The sequence below is a fragment of the Acanthochromis polyacanthus genome, chromosome 2, assembly GCF_021347895.1.
Source record: "Acanthochromis polyacanthus isolate Apoly-LR-REF ecotype Palm Island chromosome 2, KAUST_Apoly_ChrSc, whole genome shotgun sequence".
NCBI classification, from domain to species: Eukaryota; Metazoa; Chordata; class Actinopteri; family Pomacentridae; genus Acanthochromis; species Acanthochromis polyacanthus.
The window spans coordinates 13891826-13907787 of NC_067114.1; the positions used below are offsets into that span (position 1 = coordinate 13891826).

The following is a 15962-nucleotide window of genomic DNA, read 5'->3' on the forward strand; positions in this document are numbered from 1 at the left end:
ACATCAGCCCTTCCCATACTGTCTTCCACTTTCCCATGTCATCGCCTGCAATGCCATTTCTAGCTGTGTGAGTATGCCTGAAATAAAAAACAAAACAATTCTACTATTTAAATAAGAAGACACATGAAGAAAAAATGCAAATACTCACGTAAAATATGTGTTTCATGTGACATAAAAACTGTTATTTCATATTTTTTATGTCGTCCTGTGTCTACTTTTAAACTACTTCCACTGGTCTACGGTAGCCTGGAATGCACCTTCGCGTTCGCGTTTTAATAACACCGTCCTTCCGAGCCGCCGTAGGAATGATAAACATTGACAAGCAGCTGTTCCTTCAGTATTATGTTACACAGTTCACGTGTGAGATTTCACTGCACCAGCTGTAGCCGAGTGTTGTAGAAGAAACCACGCTGTATCACAATTAGCACAATGGAGCCCGTCATAAAAATAAACCCCGGTAGGTTGAATGTTCGTCACATTTGTTTTGTCGTTAAAATTTAATGTCGCCTCGCTGCCTGTTGTTAATTTAAGCCACTGTTGCTTCGTCTTGCTTCACTTATAGCGTTTGTGATAAAAAAACCTGCTTCGTTTTCTCTCCAGGAGCGTCGAAATGGGACATTCGTCAGAAAGTTTGGGACTACATCGAAGAAAAGAATCTGGCCAACTTTCCGAGGCCTGTTCACAACAGAATCCCAAATTTCAAGGCAGGTTCATGTTGCAGCAGTTCAACACCAACACTTTGTAAATGGGACTCGGCTAACAAATTAGCTTAATTCCGGCTTTGTTGTGTTATTCAGAGTTTTTTTTCATGCAAGTTCATACATAACATTTAACATAGATAGCTAATTATAATAAGAGATAAGAACACCAGACTTGTAAATCTAGTAGGCTATAAAATCACAAAGTAAAGCCCATTCTGCAGAATAACTTTTATTCTGAAGGACTTTTTGTTAAGGATTTGGTAGTTTAATTTTATTTGGTAAAATCAGGTGTTCCTCTTTAGTAATTACTCATTTATCAAGGGTTTTCTTTGCAGAACTCAGTTTAATAATCAAATTGAAGAATACAACAATATAATTTCTCTAATGTAAGTTAAAGGAAACCGTGACAGTCTGCTTTAACTGACATCAATGGATCGTTGTTAACGTAAGCATGTGTGTTCTGTACATTAACATGTTAAAAACCGAAAATACGGCCGTATGGGTGAAATAATTCCTACAACAATGACTCCAGTGGGTCAGGTTTGCACTGCAACTTTTGACTGTTTATCTTTAATTTCCAGTGATTGATGACTGTCCAGTCTGTGCACCCATGTCTTTCTCTTCCTGTGTGCTTACTGGCCAGGGTGCAATTCAAGCATGCAACAGGCTTGCAGACCTGCAGGAGTTCAAGCTGAGCCAGACAGTCAAAGTAAACCCAGACAGACCCCAGCAGCAGGCTCGCTTTGTCACTCTGGAAGTAAGTTGACTTCGAATGCCCTCCTTTTCCTCTTTAGGGAGCTTTTGGGGCCTGTGCCAAGGTGTCGGAGCTGCAGGTGTTCAGCCAGACAGCTGAGGTGAAGGTGGATCCTGATAAACCTTTGGAGGGCGCCCGGTTGGCTGTGCTACAGGTAGCAATGCATTGTTGGAAAAAAGCTCCAGGAACCAGAGTGCCACAAGCTGTATTATAGAAAATTCTTTCTGCTCCTTCACCTGTTGTGTAATGATTTTAGTTTGACCTATACTACCGGTCAAATGTTTTAGAATGCCCCAGTTTTTCCACTTTTTTATAGAAATTCAAGTGGGTCAAGTCCAATGAATACCTTGTTGAAATGGTACAGAGGTAAGTGGTGAACTGCCAGCAGTTTAAAAAAAAAAAAAAGTTACCTAAAACTGAAAAATAATGTGCATTTCAGAATTATACAAAAATGCCTTTTTTCAGGGAACAAGAAATAGGTTAACAACTTAAAGCTGTTCTGCAGCAATGGAGGTTGATCAATCCTTAAAAGTTGGTGCTATCAAATCCTACAGGTGTCTCAACTTTTCTTGATTACTTGGAACCCCCTCTGTCTGCATTGAAATAGTGCTAAAACATACAGTGGAACCATACCCTCGAGAGCATTATTTGAACAGTACTGTACTGCAGAAAGTAGTGTGTTGCTATAAAAATGGAGAGGAAAAGGCAATCAGAAATGGAAGAGAGACAGACCATCATAACACTTAAAATGTAGGGTTTTCCTACAGAGAAATTCACAAAGTCAAGGTGTCAATAAGTACAGTTTTCTTCACCATCAAAAGGCACTCAGGAAGAGGTCTGGAAGACCCAAAGCCACAACCGAATCAGGAGACAAGTATCTGAGAGTCAGCAACTTGGTGATAGGAGGCTCACAGGACAACAGCTTCAAGCACAACTTAATAGTGGTCGTAGTAAGAAGTCTCAGTTTCAACTGTGAAGAGAAGACTTGGAGATGCAGCAAGAAAGCCATTGCTAAGACGTCAGAATAAGAAAAAGAGGCTTGTCTGGACCAGAAACATCTACTACTGAAGACTGGAAGAAGGTATTATGAACTGATGAATCAAAATTTTAAATCTTTGGTTCATCACACAGAATTTTTGGTCAGGGTTGGTGACTTGTACAAAGTGAGAGGAACCCTGAACCAAATCGGCTACCACAGCATTCTGCAGCACCATGCAGTACCCTCTGGTATGCACCTAGTGGTCAAGGGTTCATCCTACAGCAAGATAATGACCTAAAACATAAGTGCAAGCTATGCCAGACCTATCTTAGAAATAAAAGAACAAGATGGTAAGCTTGAAAACATGGAGTGGCAGCACAGGCTCCAGACTTAAACTCTATGGAGCTGATTAGGGATAAACTGGACAGAGGAGTGAAAGCAAAGCAACCTATGAGTGTCACACATTAATGGAAACTTCTATAGCAGAGTTGGGAAGAATATTTGGTTTCCATTCTGGAAAGAATACCACGAATGTGTTGAGCTGCTAAAGGTGGCGACTTTGAGTCAAGTTTAGAGTATATTTTGATTTCTAAATAGACTTTAACTTCATTTGTTTATTTCTTTGTTGCTTTTATTTCAGAGTACAATGAGACATTAACATGCTTAAATTCCAATTTTAAAAAAATGGAAAATTTGGGGTGTTCTACAATATTTGACCAGTAGTGTACATGTACAGGTTTGAATGAACAACTCTAAATCTTTTATTGGACTCTTTGTTAAATATGAGTTTCTGTATTACAACCTCTGGGTCGCTTCCTAAGTTGCTTTACATTTGCTGATTTTAAACCTACATACTGTTTGCTGTTTTGCCATCATTCACTGAGTTTCATGCAGTTCTCTATTAACTCCCAGTCATATTAAATAATTCTTATTGTTTGGTTGCACATTTTTGAAATAATCCTCACAGGCAAGGAAAACTTTATTGGTCCCAACTCCTCGGCTTCGCACCGGTCTTTTCAACAAAATTACTCCTCCACAAGGAGCCAGCAAAGAACAGCTACGCATGTGCTCTTCCTCTCAGGTTGTAATTTACCGATTTTTGCAAATTTTCTTCAACATTTTCACAAATTATAGTCATAAACTGCTATTTTGGATTTTTTTTTAAATTTCTCTTCCTGCCTCTGAACTTCTGAACCTCCTTCAGGGTGTGAAGGACTTCAGCGTGCCCGTTGGCCTGGATGCAAAGGTGAAGGTAGACCTGGTGGTGGTCGGCTCCGTGGCTGTGTCAGAGAAAGGTGACTATTGTTGGCACAAAAAGTTTAACATGTTGCCGTACTGATTCAATTTATTACTGGCAGCCTAAATGTGTTGCAAATTTGCTCCACTAACAGATCAACCAGTGTAAACCTGCATCATGCTTAACAGTGAGACTGTTTATTTATGGAGCTTCATGTGTTTTATAGTTATGGTACATGAACAGTGCTCTGAGTTCAGGATCAATTTTACTATTTAGACAGTAAAATGTATCAAATCTAATAAACACCATATTGTAACACACAGCTCCTCTTTAAACTCAAGCAGATTTTGTGCATTTTTTTTAAAATTCCTGTTCCATTTTTATTAACTGTGGGCTCATTTTCTAGTACAGTATGAAGACCTGCACCTCTGTCATAACAGCACAAGTATGGCTTGATGTAGAAAGGAATCAGAAATGTGTTCTTTTGCAGGATGGCACAGTTATAATGCCAAATATTTAAAAAAGCTTCTCTTTTTAAAATTGAAAAGACTTAGAGTTCACACATGCAATATTTTTCCACAGGTGTACAAAACAAAAAAAGAAGTTGACTCTGCATACAATAAATGTTTAGTTCTTACATCTTTATAGATTTTCCATACTTATTTACTATCACTCTGTGTAAACACAACCTGCAGTCCAGCTGAAAATTAATAGTGATTTTGGTGAAGTTTCACAATTTTAAGTTTAGATTTGGTTGTGTTTCTTGATGGACCATCAAAGCAGAAAATTGAATGATATTTTTACAGTTTCTGGCTCTGATAAATTGTGTAATTTTGCTGATTTTTCAAATCTGCTGCCAGGTTTTGGGCCTCCCTAGGTTAAACAGTAGTTCTAGCCACTTGTGTAGCCTGTGTTGTTGCTGGTTGTTTATTTCAGCTTAAGTGCTAGTGACAGAAAAGACTGTGTGAGCAGCGAAATCATCAGTATACTTTTCCATCCCGTGCTCATTGTAATGAGCATCACATTGTCTAGAAGCACTGACTCTGTCCAAAGACTCAGTGTGTTATTAGATACTCACTCTGCTAAATCAGTACTTGGAAGATTAGAAATTATATCTTGTAAGGGTTGTTTATTACACTGTGGAAAATGACAGGAGCCTGAATGCACTGGGATCATGTGCAATCCATTTTGCTCCTTGTGGGTTCTCCGCTGTGTTCTGCACTCCATGTAAATTGTGTAATCACTCACAATGCCTGCTGATCTTCATTTCCAAAATGCCCTGAGATATATGATGCAGTGCTGTGGTGAAACAGACATGTTTACTGTACAGCGTACATTTCCAAATGACTGCATGGTTTTCTAAAAACATTTGTTGTACAGAATTCATCCATGTTCACATCAGATTACATTTAATTAAGTTATTCTCATAATTTGGAAACGTTACTACAGCTGTCCACAACATGCAAGTCGCTGTGTTTGTACTTCAGTGCTGCTTTTAGATTAAAGTCTCTGTTTTTGCATAATTTTTAGAAGTGATAGCTGTTATGCAAATGGAATAAATCTGCGATCTTGGCAAAATAACTCACTAAAGATGTAGTGTTGACAGTAATTCTCTATTTACACAAAACGTCCCTTTAAATGCTCTAATGACATCCATCTCCACTTGTAGGCTTTCGCATTGGAAAAGGAGAGGGCTATGCTGACATGGAGTATGGCATGATGGCCTCAATGGGAGCTGTGGATGAGTCGACTGTGGTGGTTAGTGTCGTTCACGACTGCCAGGTTAGTTTTCTGCTTGGAACTTATTGAACAAACCAGAACTTGAACACTTGCTTTTCCTAGCAACAGCGCTGATCGTATAAAACCATGACACACTGTAGCTTTAAAAATGGTAAAAGAAGTTTTGCAAATTATGTTCTTGCTTACGCTAATGTGGTTACACTCTGTGAATTTAGCTTCTTTTTTTCTGTCTATAATTGGATCAACTGTTGTTTCAGCGCTGTTTGGGATATTTATACTTTCAGGTTGTGGATATTCCAGAGGAGTTAATGGGAAGTCATGACCTGACTGTAGACTACATCCTCACACCCACCAGAGTAATTAAAACTAATTGCCAGCTACCCAAGCCACAGGGAATCATCTGGACCAAGGTAAACTTCAGTAACTTTCCTTTGTTTGTGTCATGCTGTTCTAAGTTCAAAGTTATTCCATGGTAGAGTTGATTTAAAGGGTGCCACAGTGAGCTGCACGAATATACCCATTTTTAACCTTAGTTAGCTTGTTCAAAACACTTTATCTGTGCAAAAAGAGGCATAATATTCCCTAAAATATAACAAAGTATTTTTTTTAAAAGACACAGAAGAAATATAAGCTTACTGTTTTTTATTTTTGAAGTGTAGTGTATCTATGGTTCAGTGATTGTGTGGTGAGTTCTTAATATTTGGACCAAAATAAAGTCAGGATGTCCACTGATTAGTTAACCATCATTTTAATTTGTAGTACTTGAAATGGCTATGAAGCCCTTTATCCCATCTTCTTGCATTTTAAATTCTTTGTAAGAAAAAAAAAATATATATATGAAAACCTGACTAATTTGTTGAAGAAAAATGCTAAAGTTAAAATAAGCACAGAAGTCTTTTTCAAAGGACATTTTGTCATGTCGTATCAGAAACATGCAGAAAGTCAGCAGAGGGAAAATAAAGACTCATGCATAAAACTGAACTTACTCTCAGTTTATATTCTTGTGTTCAAAATTTGTGCACGGCCAGAAATTTCTAAACCATGTATAGATTTGAAAATGATTTCTTTCTGTATCTATCAAAGGTGACCACATTCACCAAATAAGTTCACTTTAACTAAATTTAAGTATAGACTTAATGCTACTTTGTGTTTAGCATTGGACTTATCAAATCTGTCAAATGCTACGTACCATTTCTTGTTCTGTGAAGAAAGTAGTTTGTAAAACTACGCATATAAGTGATCAATCAGGGGAGTTGATTTAAAAAGCAAAAGTAGAGATTTACACATGCCTCTTTTTTTTCCACCATTTAAAAAAAATTATTAGCAATACCTTTGCTTGATCAATCTGTTAATGTGCTGTAAAAATGAGACGGCAAGGCTTGGCAGTGCTTTACCTATTCAGGTGCTTGACTGAATTTCCAGCACTCAGACTACAGTGAAAAGTTATGTTGTTTCTATTTAATGGGACAACATGCAGGTACATTTAGGTTGTTTGTAATAGAATTGGACAATATCTTTAATGTTAAAATGTGTATAAAAGCAAAACTAACCTTTTTCAGCTGAAAACTAAAATATGAAAAAGAGCACATGTTTGGGTGTATCTTTGAGTGGACTTGTCCTGTAAAGCTTCAGCTGTCTTGGGAGCTGGTTAAGGACTGCACACCTTTAGATCAGACATAAGCTTAAATAGTACGGTTTTCGAGAAATGTTCAGTCTTGTGGTGTGTTTGTCTGTAGTGACACTGCCCTCTAATGGACTTGTAGTGGAACTACATGAAACTACACCTCATCAGGAGACTGTCTTCCTTTGAGTGAATTTAAGTAATTAATACATTAATATGAGTTTTGCTTTTATATACAGAGCATCTAAAGGATGACATGCATATCTATCACTAGCTGAGTAATGCCGTGTTTTTCCTCCTGATAATTTGTCTTTAATTAGACATGATGGAGGGTATTATTCTTATCATGTGGCAGGTTTGTGTGCAACCTCTGGGTTCCTTAAGACACCCGTCTAAGTAAACAGGACCCAGTGACCTCACCGACAGGAAAGCCGAGTCTGATCATCAAAGACTCCCTTGCCCAGCCACCTTGGCTCTGCAGGGGCAGGGGAACGACGGGTCAAACAGGCCAGTGTAAAAACAATAGGCCCGTATATCCTTTACAGGACTGGTCGGCATCAAAGGCTGCCAAAATACTTGAAGACCCAACAAATCAAGAAAGCAGACTTTATTTTTAACTGCTTAGGAAGTGAAATATCCTGCTGCTATAAAGATAGTTATTAAACATGGGCTGTGAGCAGGATGGAATAATACCAATTAATTTGTTAGCTTTCTCTTAGGTATATTATATTGACCCTGAGCAGGGTTGTTTGTTTGCTTTGTATGACACCCCTCACCCTTCAGTCTTACTGAGCCTGTCCAGTTTTGTGTCTTCAGCTGGACGCAGAAAAGCTGGAGAAGATCCCCATCCTGAGGAAGCTGCGTGCTCTGGAGGAGCAGGCTGGGAAGGATGTGACACTGGGGGCAGCGCCTGTCGCAGCAGAGCCTGTTCTGCAGACCAGTCAACCAAAAAAGCAAACCAGACGAAGGCCAAGGCAGAGCACTGAGCAGGATGCTGAGGGAGAATCCAGGCAGGAGAAAAGAGTGGAGGCAGAACAGAAAGCCAAACAGCGCCCAGCTAGAGTGAGGAAAGAAAGCCGAGGAGAAGGCAGGGGAGGCAATGAGGGAGAAACCACCAAGACCGTGAAAGGAAAAAGCAGAGGGAAGGAGCAAGGCCCAGAAGAGGGTGAAAGTGAAGCAGGGTCTCAGCGTAAGCTCCCTCCGAGTGTGACCACAGTTTACCTAGGGGGAATCCCTGCCGGGCTGCGGGTTAGTGAGCTGAAATCTGCCCTGAGAGAGCGAGAGGCCGCCCCATTGAGGCTCACCTGGCAGGGAGCTCAACACAGGGCCTTCCTGGACTACAGCGACCCTCAGGCTGCCGATCAGGCCCTGGAGGCTCTGCAGGGTCTCTGTCTGAATGATCACAGCCTGCAGGCCGAGCTGGCTAAGAGCCAACGGGGCAGCAAGAGGTCTGGACAGTCCAGTCGGAGACCAAGACCATCAGCGGCTCCGAAGTCTAAAACGGCACCACCAGATACTAAGAGTACCACTGAAAAGACTGAGCAGTAAAAGCTATATGCAGCACACAGGCCCAAAAGTATTCATTTTGGTACAAGTCTAAATACCTAAAGAAGATTTTAGCTTGTTTTATAATATTTTTTGATTTACTAGAAGAGGACCTCAGTTATAACTTAGAGCTTAATGAAATATTAGGCAAACGTTACTAAAATGTGAGGAATTTAATTACTGAACCACAGCATTATAAAGCAGAAAGGTGTTTTTTACAGAGCATCTAGCAGTGCTTAAACATAGACAAATGTGCCTTGTTTTATTTACACACTCCTGGTTTGTGTGTCCTGATGGCCTTTCTTCCCTCAGTGTGTGTGTGGTTTTTTTGTTTTTTTTTGAGGGATTCCTAGAAAAACACTATCGTTATTTCCTGTTTAAAGCCTAGACTGACTACAGTCCATCAGTGTTACATAGATATAAAAAGTGTTTAGAACTTTTTTTTCTGCTACTGTCTGTCACTCTCACCTCCAAGATATTTGAGTTCTCAGCCCTATTTTTCTGCTTGTTATTTATTCTAGAAACCTTTAACTGAGGCCTTGGGTCAAAGAATAACTGCCTAGTTTTTGTTGCAGATGGCACCACCGTGTGGCCAGTTATGCAATTTATACATCCTTGAAGCATGTAGTGTGTAGTAAAATATACATTTCTTGGTCTAGTGTTTATGCATCCTTATGGGCCACAACTATGTTTGACTACACTTTAATTTTTATTTTTTTTTTGTGGAAAGCAGATTTTTTTTTTGCCACCAGTCCCACAAATTTCATCCACTCTAAATCTATCAAATTTGAATCACTTTAAAGCACCATGTACATTACACATTCTGTTTTCTATTCCGTTATCAAGGTGTGAAATAGTTGTGGCCCATTTGATATTAATGGCCATAAATCTTGGAACACACTGTGCAATTTCAGCCAAATTTAAAGGATGTGAACACGCTATGAATGCCATTTTGATTACAAACTACAGAAATTGAGTAGGTTTTTGTACTTATAATGTACTAGAAATGAACACGATTTGAAGATTTAAAGCTGCATGCAGTCCAAAAACATGTAAACCTTTTTTTTTTTTTTTTTAAATTTCCCCTAAACTATACAGAATTGTGTAACGTTAAGCCAGGTTCTTTAATTTCTACTTGTAGAGTTTTTTTCAGAGTATTTTAGAAATGGATGCATTTGTACGTTTTATTGATTAAAAACAACCTTTTCAGTGCATTCTGTTTGGTTAGGTCAGTGTGATGCCGGCCTCCATGCTGAATGACAGTTGTGTCGCATAACGTTCTTTACTAAAGAGTTTGACTGCACCGGTTCAGTCTTAGTGTTGTTTTTTTTTTTTTTAACCGAATTTTGCTGTGCCTTATTTTGATAAATATTCAAGGGACTATGAATGTGTATATTGTTTTGCAGCATTTGAGAAATTACACTGATTTGGAGAGGAGACTGTGAAGCTTGACACCCTTCAAATTATCGATCTACTAAGAGGAAGAACTTTAAGGTCAGACGTTAACTTGAACGTGGCATTTCGGGCCACTGATTGTTTTTTTTGACAGAAGGTGGAGGGGTGATACATTTCACACAGTTGGAACATGTAATTCAGCGAACTCAGCTTTTAAACTTTAAGCTACAGCATTGATTTTGTGCGAATGTTTAGAGATTATTCCAGGAGGATGACATTTTACTGCTGCTTTGTTTTTGAAGATGGTATATCTGCAGTAATATTGTTATTTTATAGACGAAACACCAGACGAATTTACATTTAAGTAACACAAGTAATGATAGAAGCAACAAAGTCGGTTATCCAGACTTGAATGCCCAATAACCTGCATGTTTCTGCGTACATGTTTCCGTGTTTCTGCACAGATGTTACCTGCTAAATGATCACCGCAGTGCCAGAAAAGTGTCCAGCTTTTCATTGAAGCCGTGGTTGCATTGAGACACAAGCACACGGCATGTCTGTCTGCACAGTGCAGGCCTCAGGCTTTTTATGGAGCTGTCATCCAGGCCTGGCCGGAGAGCAGCTGTGAAGCTCCATCTCTCTCCCTGAGCCCGGCCAGAGTGCTGAACCTCGGCAAATGTCATCAGTTTGTTAATGTGCCGTTCCACTGCTGTTGATCCTGCTTACCCCTGTGCTCCGTGGCATGCTCCTTTTACTGGGGTTCAGTCAGTGGTCATGTTGTGAGTCTGCAAAGCCAGGCGAGTATCAAACCAGAGCACATTACATCCTCTTGTAAAGATGTACATGTGCACACAGCAACTCGACTTACACAATTTAATGAACATCTTAAATTACAGCTCCTTTTAAATGACAAGAGCTAAGCATCAGAGTGAATGCTGTTGCTCACAAATAGATTGTGCTCAACATGTTTCCTACATGAGGAGCACCTGTTGTTTTCAACACCACTGAAACTGAAACTGCACATTTTAAATCCTAAAGGAAATCTAGACCTTTCCTGATTTGTGCCAGCTGAAGTGACTAAATTAACCACATTAAACCTCAAAGCTGCTTCTGCTCATGACTCTTGTAAAAGAAATGCTATAATTGATAAAGTATTTAAAAAGGAGCATTTAGCAAAACTACCTCATGCCCTTTAATAATTTGTGGCTGTGTAACATTTAGCTGGTGTGTAAAGACATTGAGAAATTCACACATTCATTGTTTGTATCTATATTTAATTGTATCTTATTGTGCCTTTGTTGTACATGGTGTGGTTTGTATTTCTATAGTATTTAATAAGGAAATAATATTTTAGAGGAGAAACAAAGCTTCATTTCACGTTGCAGCTCTTTTTACCATTTAGGAGACGTTTTTTTTTTTCTCTTGAACCCATTCTTTGTGTAAATTTCGCAAAATCCGTGCGTCTCGCTGGACACCCTGGAACTAATCATTACACGAGTTTAAAGGGTTAGATCAGCACCATTTATTATATTTCCAGCAGGATATTACGCAGAAGTATTATTTGGACAAAATGCTTCGGAGGAGAATTACCAGGACGGTGGGAGAGCTGCAGGTTTTCACCCTGTAACCAAACGCGGGTGAGATCTGATTTGTTCCGCCTTAATTGCTGCACACTCTTCTTACATAGGAGGCATTCCACGATTAACTTTTTAAGCAATTCATTTTTAATTAATCGCTGTTTTGTGGAAAATCTGATTTGTTCATATAATATCAGATGACAAAATACCAGCTCCTGCCAGGTGAAAACAACAGACTGATATTTCTGGAACATTCATCTGAAGTAATATTGTACTGATAGCGGACCTGTGCGTAAAGCTCACAATTGTCCCAAAAATGCAGATTAAGTCCACACGAACTCAGTTTGCCCACCGTTTTAGATTGATTACAATAATATACATTCATGTAAGAACTCTATTAAATTAATATTGTGGAGTTATAGCAAAATGGATGACATTTTTTTTCGCTTAAAATATTTAGAATTGATAATTATCAGTGTTGAGAATTACAAATAAATTTTTTTTTTTTCCAATTTCACTTTTGGTTCCCCCAAACAACACCAGAGATGGTGTGTGTGTGTGTGTGACAAAATGGAAATGTGTCTTATTTCTGTGGATTTACAGGCCCAAACAGCCCAGCAGATATATTTTATTTCTTACAAATGATTTGTTGTAGTAAAAGCCTAAAGATCAGCCCTCGCTAATTTTCCTACCAATATATAAGTATACAGTGCTGGAAGTAATGGTCTACAATATATTTGAAACAAACGACATAACAGTGCTTACAATATATCCTCAATTTTTCATTTTTAAAACAAATAATAAGCGTTCTGACAAATATTGCCAATAAAGCAAATGACTCCTTGGCCCAAAATTCGCCTGAAATTAAAATAGAGGCCTACAGAATAAATAAAATGTTGCGCTTATAGGCTATTCAAAAAAAAAAGTGCCGTCATCTTTACACATTATACAGTATCTGGACACACAGAATATATGCAATGTCCATAATTGATCGTTTCAATAATCAACGTTGGTTGGCTAAGTCCAAAAAACAGAACCTCAGTCTAAATTTGTCAACAACAACAACAAAAAAAAGTCGGATAAAAACTTTAGACAGAGAAAAATGGAAGTGTGCATTTTTTTGTTTTTTTGTTTTTGTTTTTTCTTTTTTTTTTTTTTCTTTTACATTGGCCTGCTTTAACAAGATGAATAAACATGAACAAAAAAAGTGTAGAAATGATAGTCATCCGCTCTGCAGGACTAAGTACCAAACGACAGCAAGGATCCCTGCGCCCACTCTTTACCCCGGTGGTCGATGATAATGCAATGGAGGAAAAAAAAGTAGTTTTTTTTTATTATTATATATTATTATTACGTGGTTGCTTTGTAAATGTCTCCTTGTCTTTGTCTCTGCGTAAAAACAGAGAAGTAGTCCGGTCTACGCAGTGAGCGCACTCTCCAAGGCTAGGGCCAAGCCTTTTAAGTCTCTCAGTGGTAATTTACGCATTCGTTCTCGTTTCAGTTGCCTCTGCTGCGTGGCTCAAAGTCTGTGACAGCGTCCTCTGGTCGGCAGATTTGTGTCCTTTGGGTGTAGGAGGACAGCATGGCGTCGCTTCACATCACGCAGGGCTTGATGTCCTGGTAGGAGACCTGTTGGTGGTGATAGTAGGAGCTGCTGCCCGGTGAGTGCATGGCTGAGGACGTCATGGCGTTGAAGGAGAACACGAACTCCTTTCGGTCACACATGCTGGGAGACTGGGAATGGTACCGAGGAATACCTGCACAAAGACATTTAAGACATGAATAATATATATATGTATATTAAAATCCATAATGTCACCAGCAAGTGTAATAATTAAAGTTAATGATGAATTTTCATGCGCTACCAGTTTGCAAGCTTCTTAGAAAAACCAAACATATTTCCAATAATTTTGAAATTCTCATATTTTTATAGAAATAATTTGGGATGTTTAACTGTTAAACTTTTATTTACCATTTTATGCAGCCATGAATAATAAAAATAATCTTAACATAATGATACTAATAACACCAGTCCTTCTTGCTTTTCTTAAAGCAGGAATATTTTCTTTAAAATGTGTACTTTATTTTAAAGTTAAGGTTCATATTTAATTTATAGGTAGTGTATAAGGCGTCACTCTGTCAATCTGGCTCGTTTATATTCCTCCCAGACCTGAAGTCCATTTAGCAAGCACGATTAAGATTGTCAAAAAGGGGGAGGCGGGCTTGCAGGGCTAATTGACAGTGGCCCTCTTGCACGCCAGTCCCGGTGGACTGGGAGCCTCGGGGCAAGGCAGGCTGGACCAAACCGCGCTTGTTTTTCTTGCCCTGAGATTGGCACGACTCTAAACTGTGCCGGCAGACTCTCTCTTTGCCCTCTCTCATTTACCACTTCCACAAACTGTTGATGTTCAGTCTAAACCCTCTCATGTCTGGATTTTATTTTGCGCATTATTACTATTATATTTATTTAGGAGCAAAACAAGAAAAAAAGACGTGCTTTCTATTAGCTGCATCATTTTCTATAATGGTCTTAATTTCAAGCCTTCCGTTTTGTACAATAGAGATAAGCCCGTGTTTATTGGTGCAAAATAAATCCAGTGCAATTCACTGCGGGGCTGCTCAGTATTTCCATTCGGCCCGTTTTTGGCACAAGACCATAAAAATCTGTACACTTCTAAAGCTGAGTAAAGTAGGAAATGCTCTCTAAAACTTCTCCTAATTAAATGGCCCAAATGTGAATTCATGTTTAGCTCTCTCTTGCCACTTTTCCTCTTACGTTTGACAGTTTTCTTTCTAAAGTCAGCTGAAGTTTTGCTGAACATTTCACCGTATTTTTTTTGGAGATGACTGCTCCTACCTTGTAGATCTGTGGTGCTGTGGCCGTTCTGGTGCAGGTACGGCTGCTCTAGTGAATGTGTGGGCAAACTGGGCTGCAGAGGGTTCGCTCCTGGATTGCAAGGAGATAGGGGCTGCTGCTTGATGTAGGAAGCCCCGTTATTCAACGATGCCGAGGGGGCCGGAGCCCACGCCGAGGCCGAGCTCGAGTAGACGGGGTGAGGCTCCATGACTCCCCCGCTGGTGAGCAGAGGGGAGGCGGAATTGTCGTGGTGGGGATAATCACTCCCGGTGGATCCTGTACAACTTCCCATGTAGGAATGTCCACTGTTGGTCGACAAGTGTGACATGGAGTGACCGGACAGACCCATCCCCTCCATGTTACCTGCCAAGTGTCCATTCATCATTCCAATCCCACTGTCCAGAGACAAGCTGTTGGGCGGACAGGATAGGCCCCCGCCGCTCCCCTGGAAGTTGTAAGACTCGGGGATGTGGTTGAATCCCAGGCCGTTCATCATGCTGTACATGGGCTTCAGCGCCTGGCACTTGCGCCTGAAGCCCCTGGGTCTCCTTCTGAAGGAGCCCTCCTCGAACATAAACTCACTCGCCGGGTCGATAGTCCAGTAGTGGCCCTTCCCGGGCCGGCCGAGGCCTTTAGGCAGCTTGATGAAGCACTCGTTCAGGGACAAGTTGTGACGCACGGAGTTCTTCCATCCCTGATACGAGCCTCTGAAAAACGGGAAGCGGCTCTGCAGGAATTGGTAGATTTCGCTGAGCGTCAGACGCTTGGTCGGAGAGCTCTGGATAGCCATGACTATTAAAGCTATGTAGGAATAAGGCGGCTTCTCTGGTCGTCGGATCCCTGCGTTTGTCTTCTTGGTTTTCGTAGTGGAGGAAGCGGTTTCCATCACCACCGTCTGTCCGTGTGACTTCTCCGGAGCAGACATCGGGCTGCTCTGGGCAGGAGTCTGCGCTGGGGGCTGCTGGACCTCTGCCGTCATTAGTTAAAGTTAGTCGTCGAGATGGCAAACAAACAAAAAAAGCGATTGTTTTCCACCTATAAATAAGTCGGAAACAAATTCGCAGTCATAAAGAAACACTCACGCACACACAAAAAAGAAGAGCAGCAAGTAGACACAAGGCAAATGCGCGTCTCTCTTCTCAGCTCTCTGCTTTTGGTTCAGTCCCGCAGCAGTTTGGAGTTTGGACCGCCTTGTACGCAGCGTCCGAAATGGGATAAGGAGCAGAACAGGAGCCGCTTTCCACTTCAGTTGGTGTGTTGTCGTGCGTCCGAGGAGCTCACTTTTTACTTATCTGTTGCCATCGGCGCATTGGAAGCTGTATGTCTTGGTCATCCTAATGTTGGGACCCGCCCAGTTCCCTCCTACTCCAGTGGTGGGCTGTAAGCACATCTGCGTGCGTTCACTTTCCAGCGAAATGTTTTTTTTCCTGCCTTACACTGAAATAGGGAAAATACCCCACATATAGCCTACAATAAGCTATAATGTATGATACATAATAGAACAAAAAAAAAACATTTTTTGAACTTTTAATGCTTCACGTGAGCCTAGAGGAGGA

At 40.2% G+C, this 15962-nt stretch overlaps 2 protein-coding genes across 4 annotated transcripts; one reads left to right on the plus strand and one right to left on the minus strand.

Annotated features, from left to right (window-relative positions):
- The first annotated feature begins 275 nt into the window (after nucleotides 1-275).
- Nucleotides 276-9880, plus strand: mthfsd (methenyltetrahydrofolate synthetase domain containing). 3 transcript variants are annotated; one of them, XM_051943508.1, is made up of 9 exons: nucleotides 276-457; nucleotides 601-704; nucleotides 1345-1458; nucleotides 1496-1609; nucleotides 3402-3515; nucleotides 3639-3729; nucleotides 5341-5453; nucleotides 5696-5821; nucleotides 7849-9880. In XM_051943508.1, the coding sequence occupies exons 1-9, from the start codon at nucleotides 430-432 to the stop codon at nucleotides 8578-8580; spliced, it is 1536 nt and encodes a 511-aa protein (XP_051799468.1). In that variant the 5' UTR covers nucleotides 276-429; the 3' UTR covers nucleotides 8581-9880. The 3 variants fall into 3 exon arrangements, with proteins under 3 accessions (XP_051799468.1, XP_051799446.1, XP_051799457.1); XM_051943486.1 differs by lacking the exon at nucleotides 1345-1458 and having other exon boundaries at nucleotides 277-457; nucleotides 601-708; nucleotides 1500-1609; XM_051943497.1 differs by lacking the exon at nucleotides 1496-1609 and having other exon boundaries at nucleotides 277-457.
- Nucleotides 9881-10215: 335 nt separating this feature from the next.
- foxf1 (forkhead box F1) lies at nucleotides 10216-15701 on the minus strand. Its single transcript, XM_022190314.2, has 2 exons — nucleotides 14407-15701; nucleotides 10216-13306 (listed from the first exon to the last, which is right to left on the minus strand). Exons 1-2 carry the CDS (start codon nucleotides 15383-15385, stop codon nucleotides 13143-13145), a joined length of 1143 nt encoding a protein of 380 aa, XP_022046006.1. The 5' UTR covers nucleotides 15386-15701; the 3' UTR covers nucleotides 10216-13142.
- Between the last annotated feature and the right edge of the window lie 261 nt (nucleotides 15702-15962).

What these genes read in the sequence shown, in the direction of transcription:
- mthfsd (XM_051943508.1), top strand. Translation starts at nt 430, where the DNA reads ATGGAGCCCGTCATAAAAATAAACCCCG. An exon ending in GCATGTGCTCTTCCTCTCAG is followed by an intron (nt 3,516 to 3,638) that starts GTTGTAATTTAC and finishes AACCTCCTTCAG; the next exon opens with GGTGTGAAGGACTTCAGCGT. An exon ending in GTGTCGTTCACGACTGCCAG is followed by an intron (nt 5,454 to 5,695) that starts GTTAGTTTTCTG and finishes TTATACTTTCAG; the next exon opens with GTTGTGGATATTCCAGAGGA.
- foxf1 (XM_022190314.2), bottom strand. Translation starts at nt 15,385, where the DNA reads ATGACGGCAGAGGTCCAGCAGCCCCCAGCGCAGACTCCTGCCCAGAGC. An exon ending in CAGCACCACAGATCTACAAG is followed by an intron (nt 13,307 to 14,406) that starts GTAGGAGCAGTC and finishes GTCTTTGTGCAG; the next exon opens with GTATTCCTCGGTACCATTCC.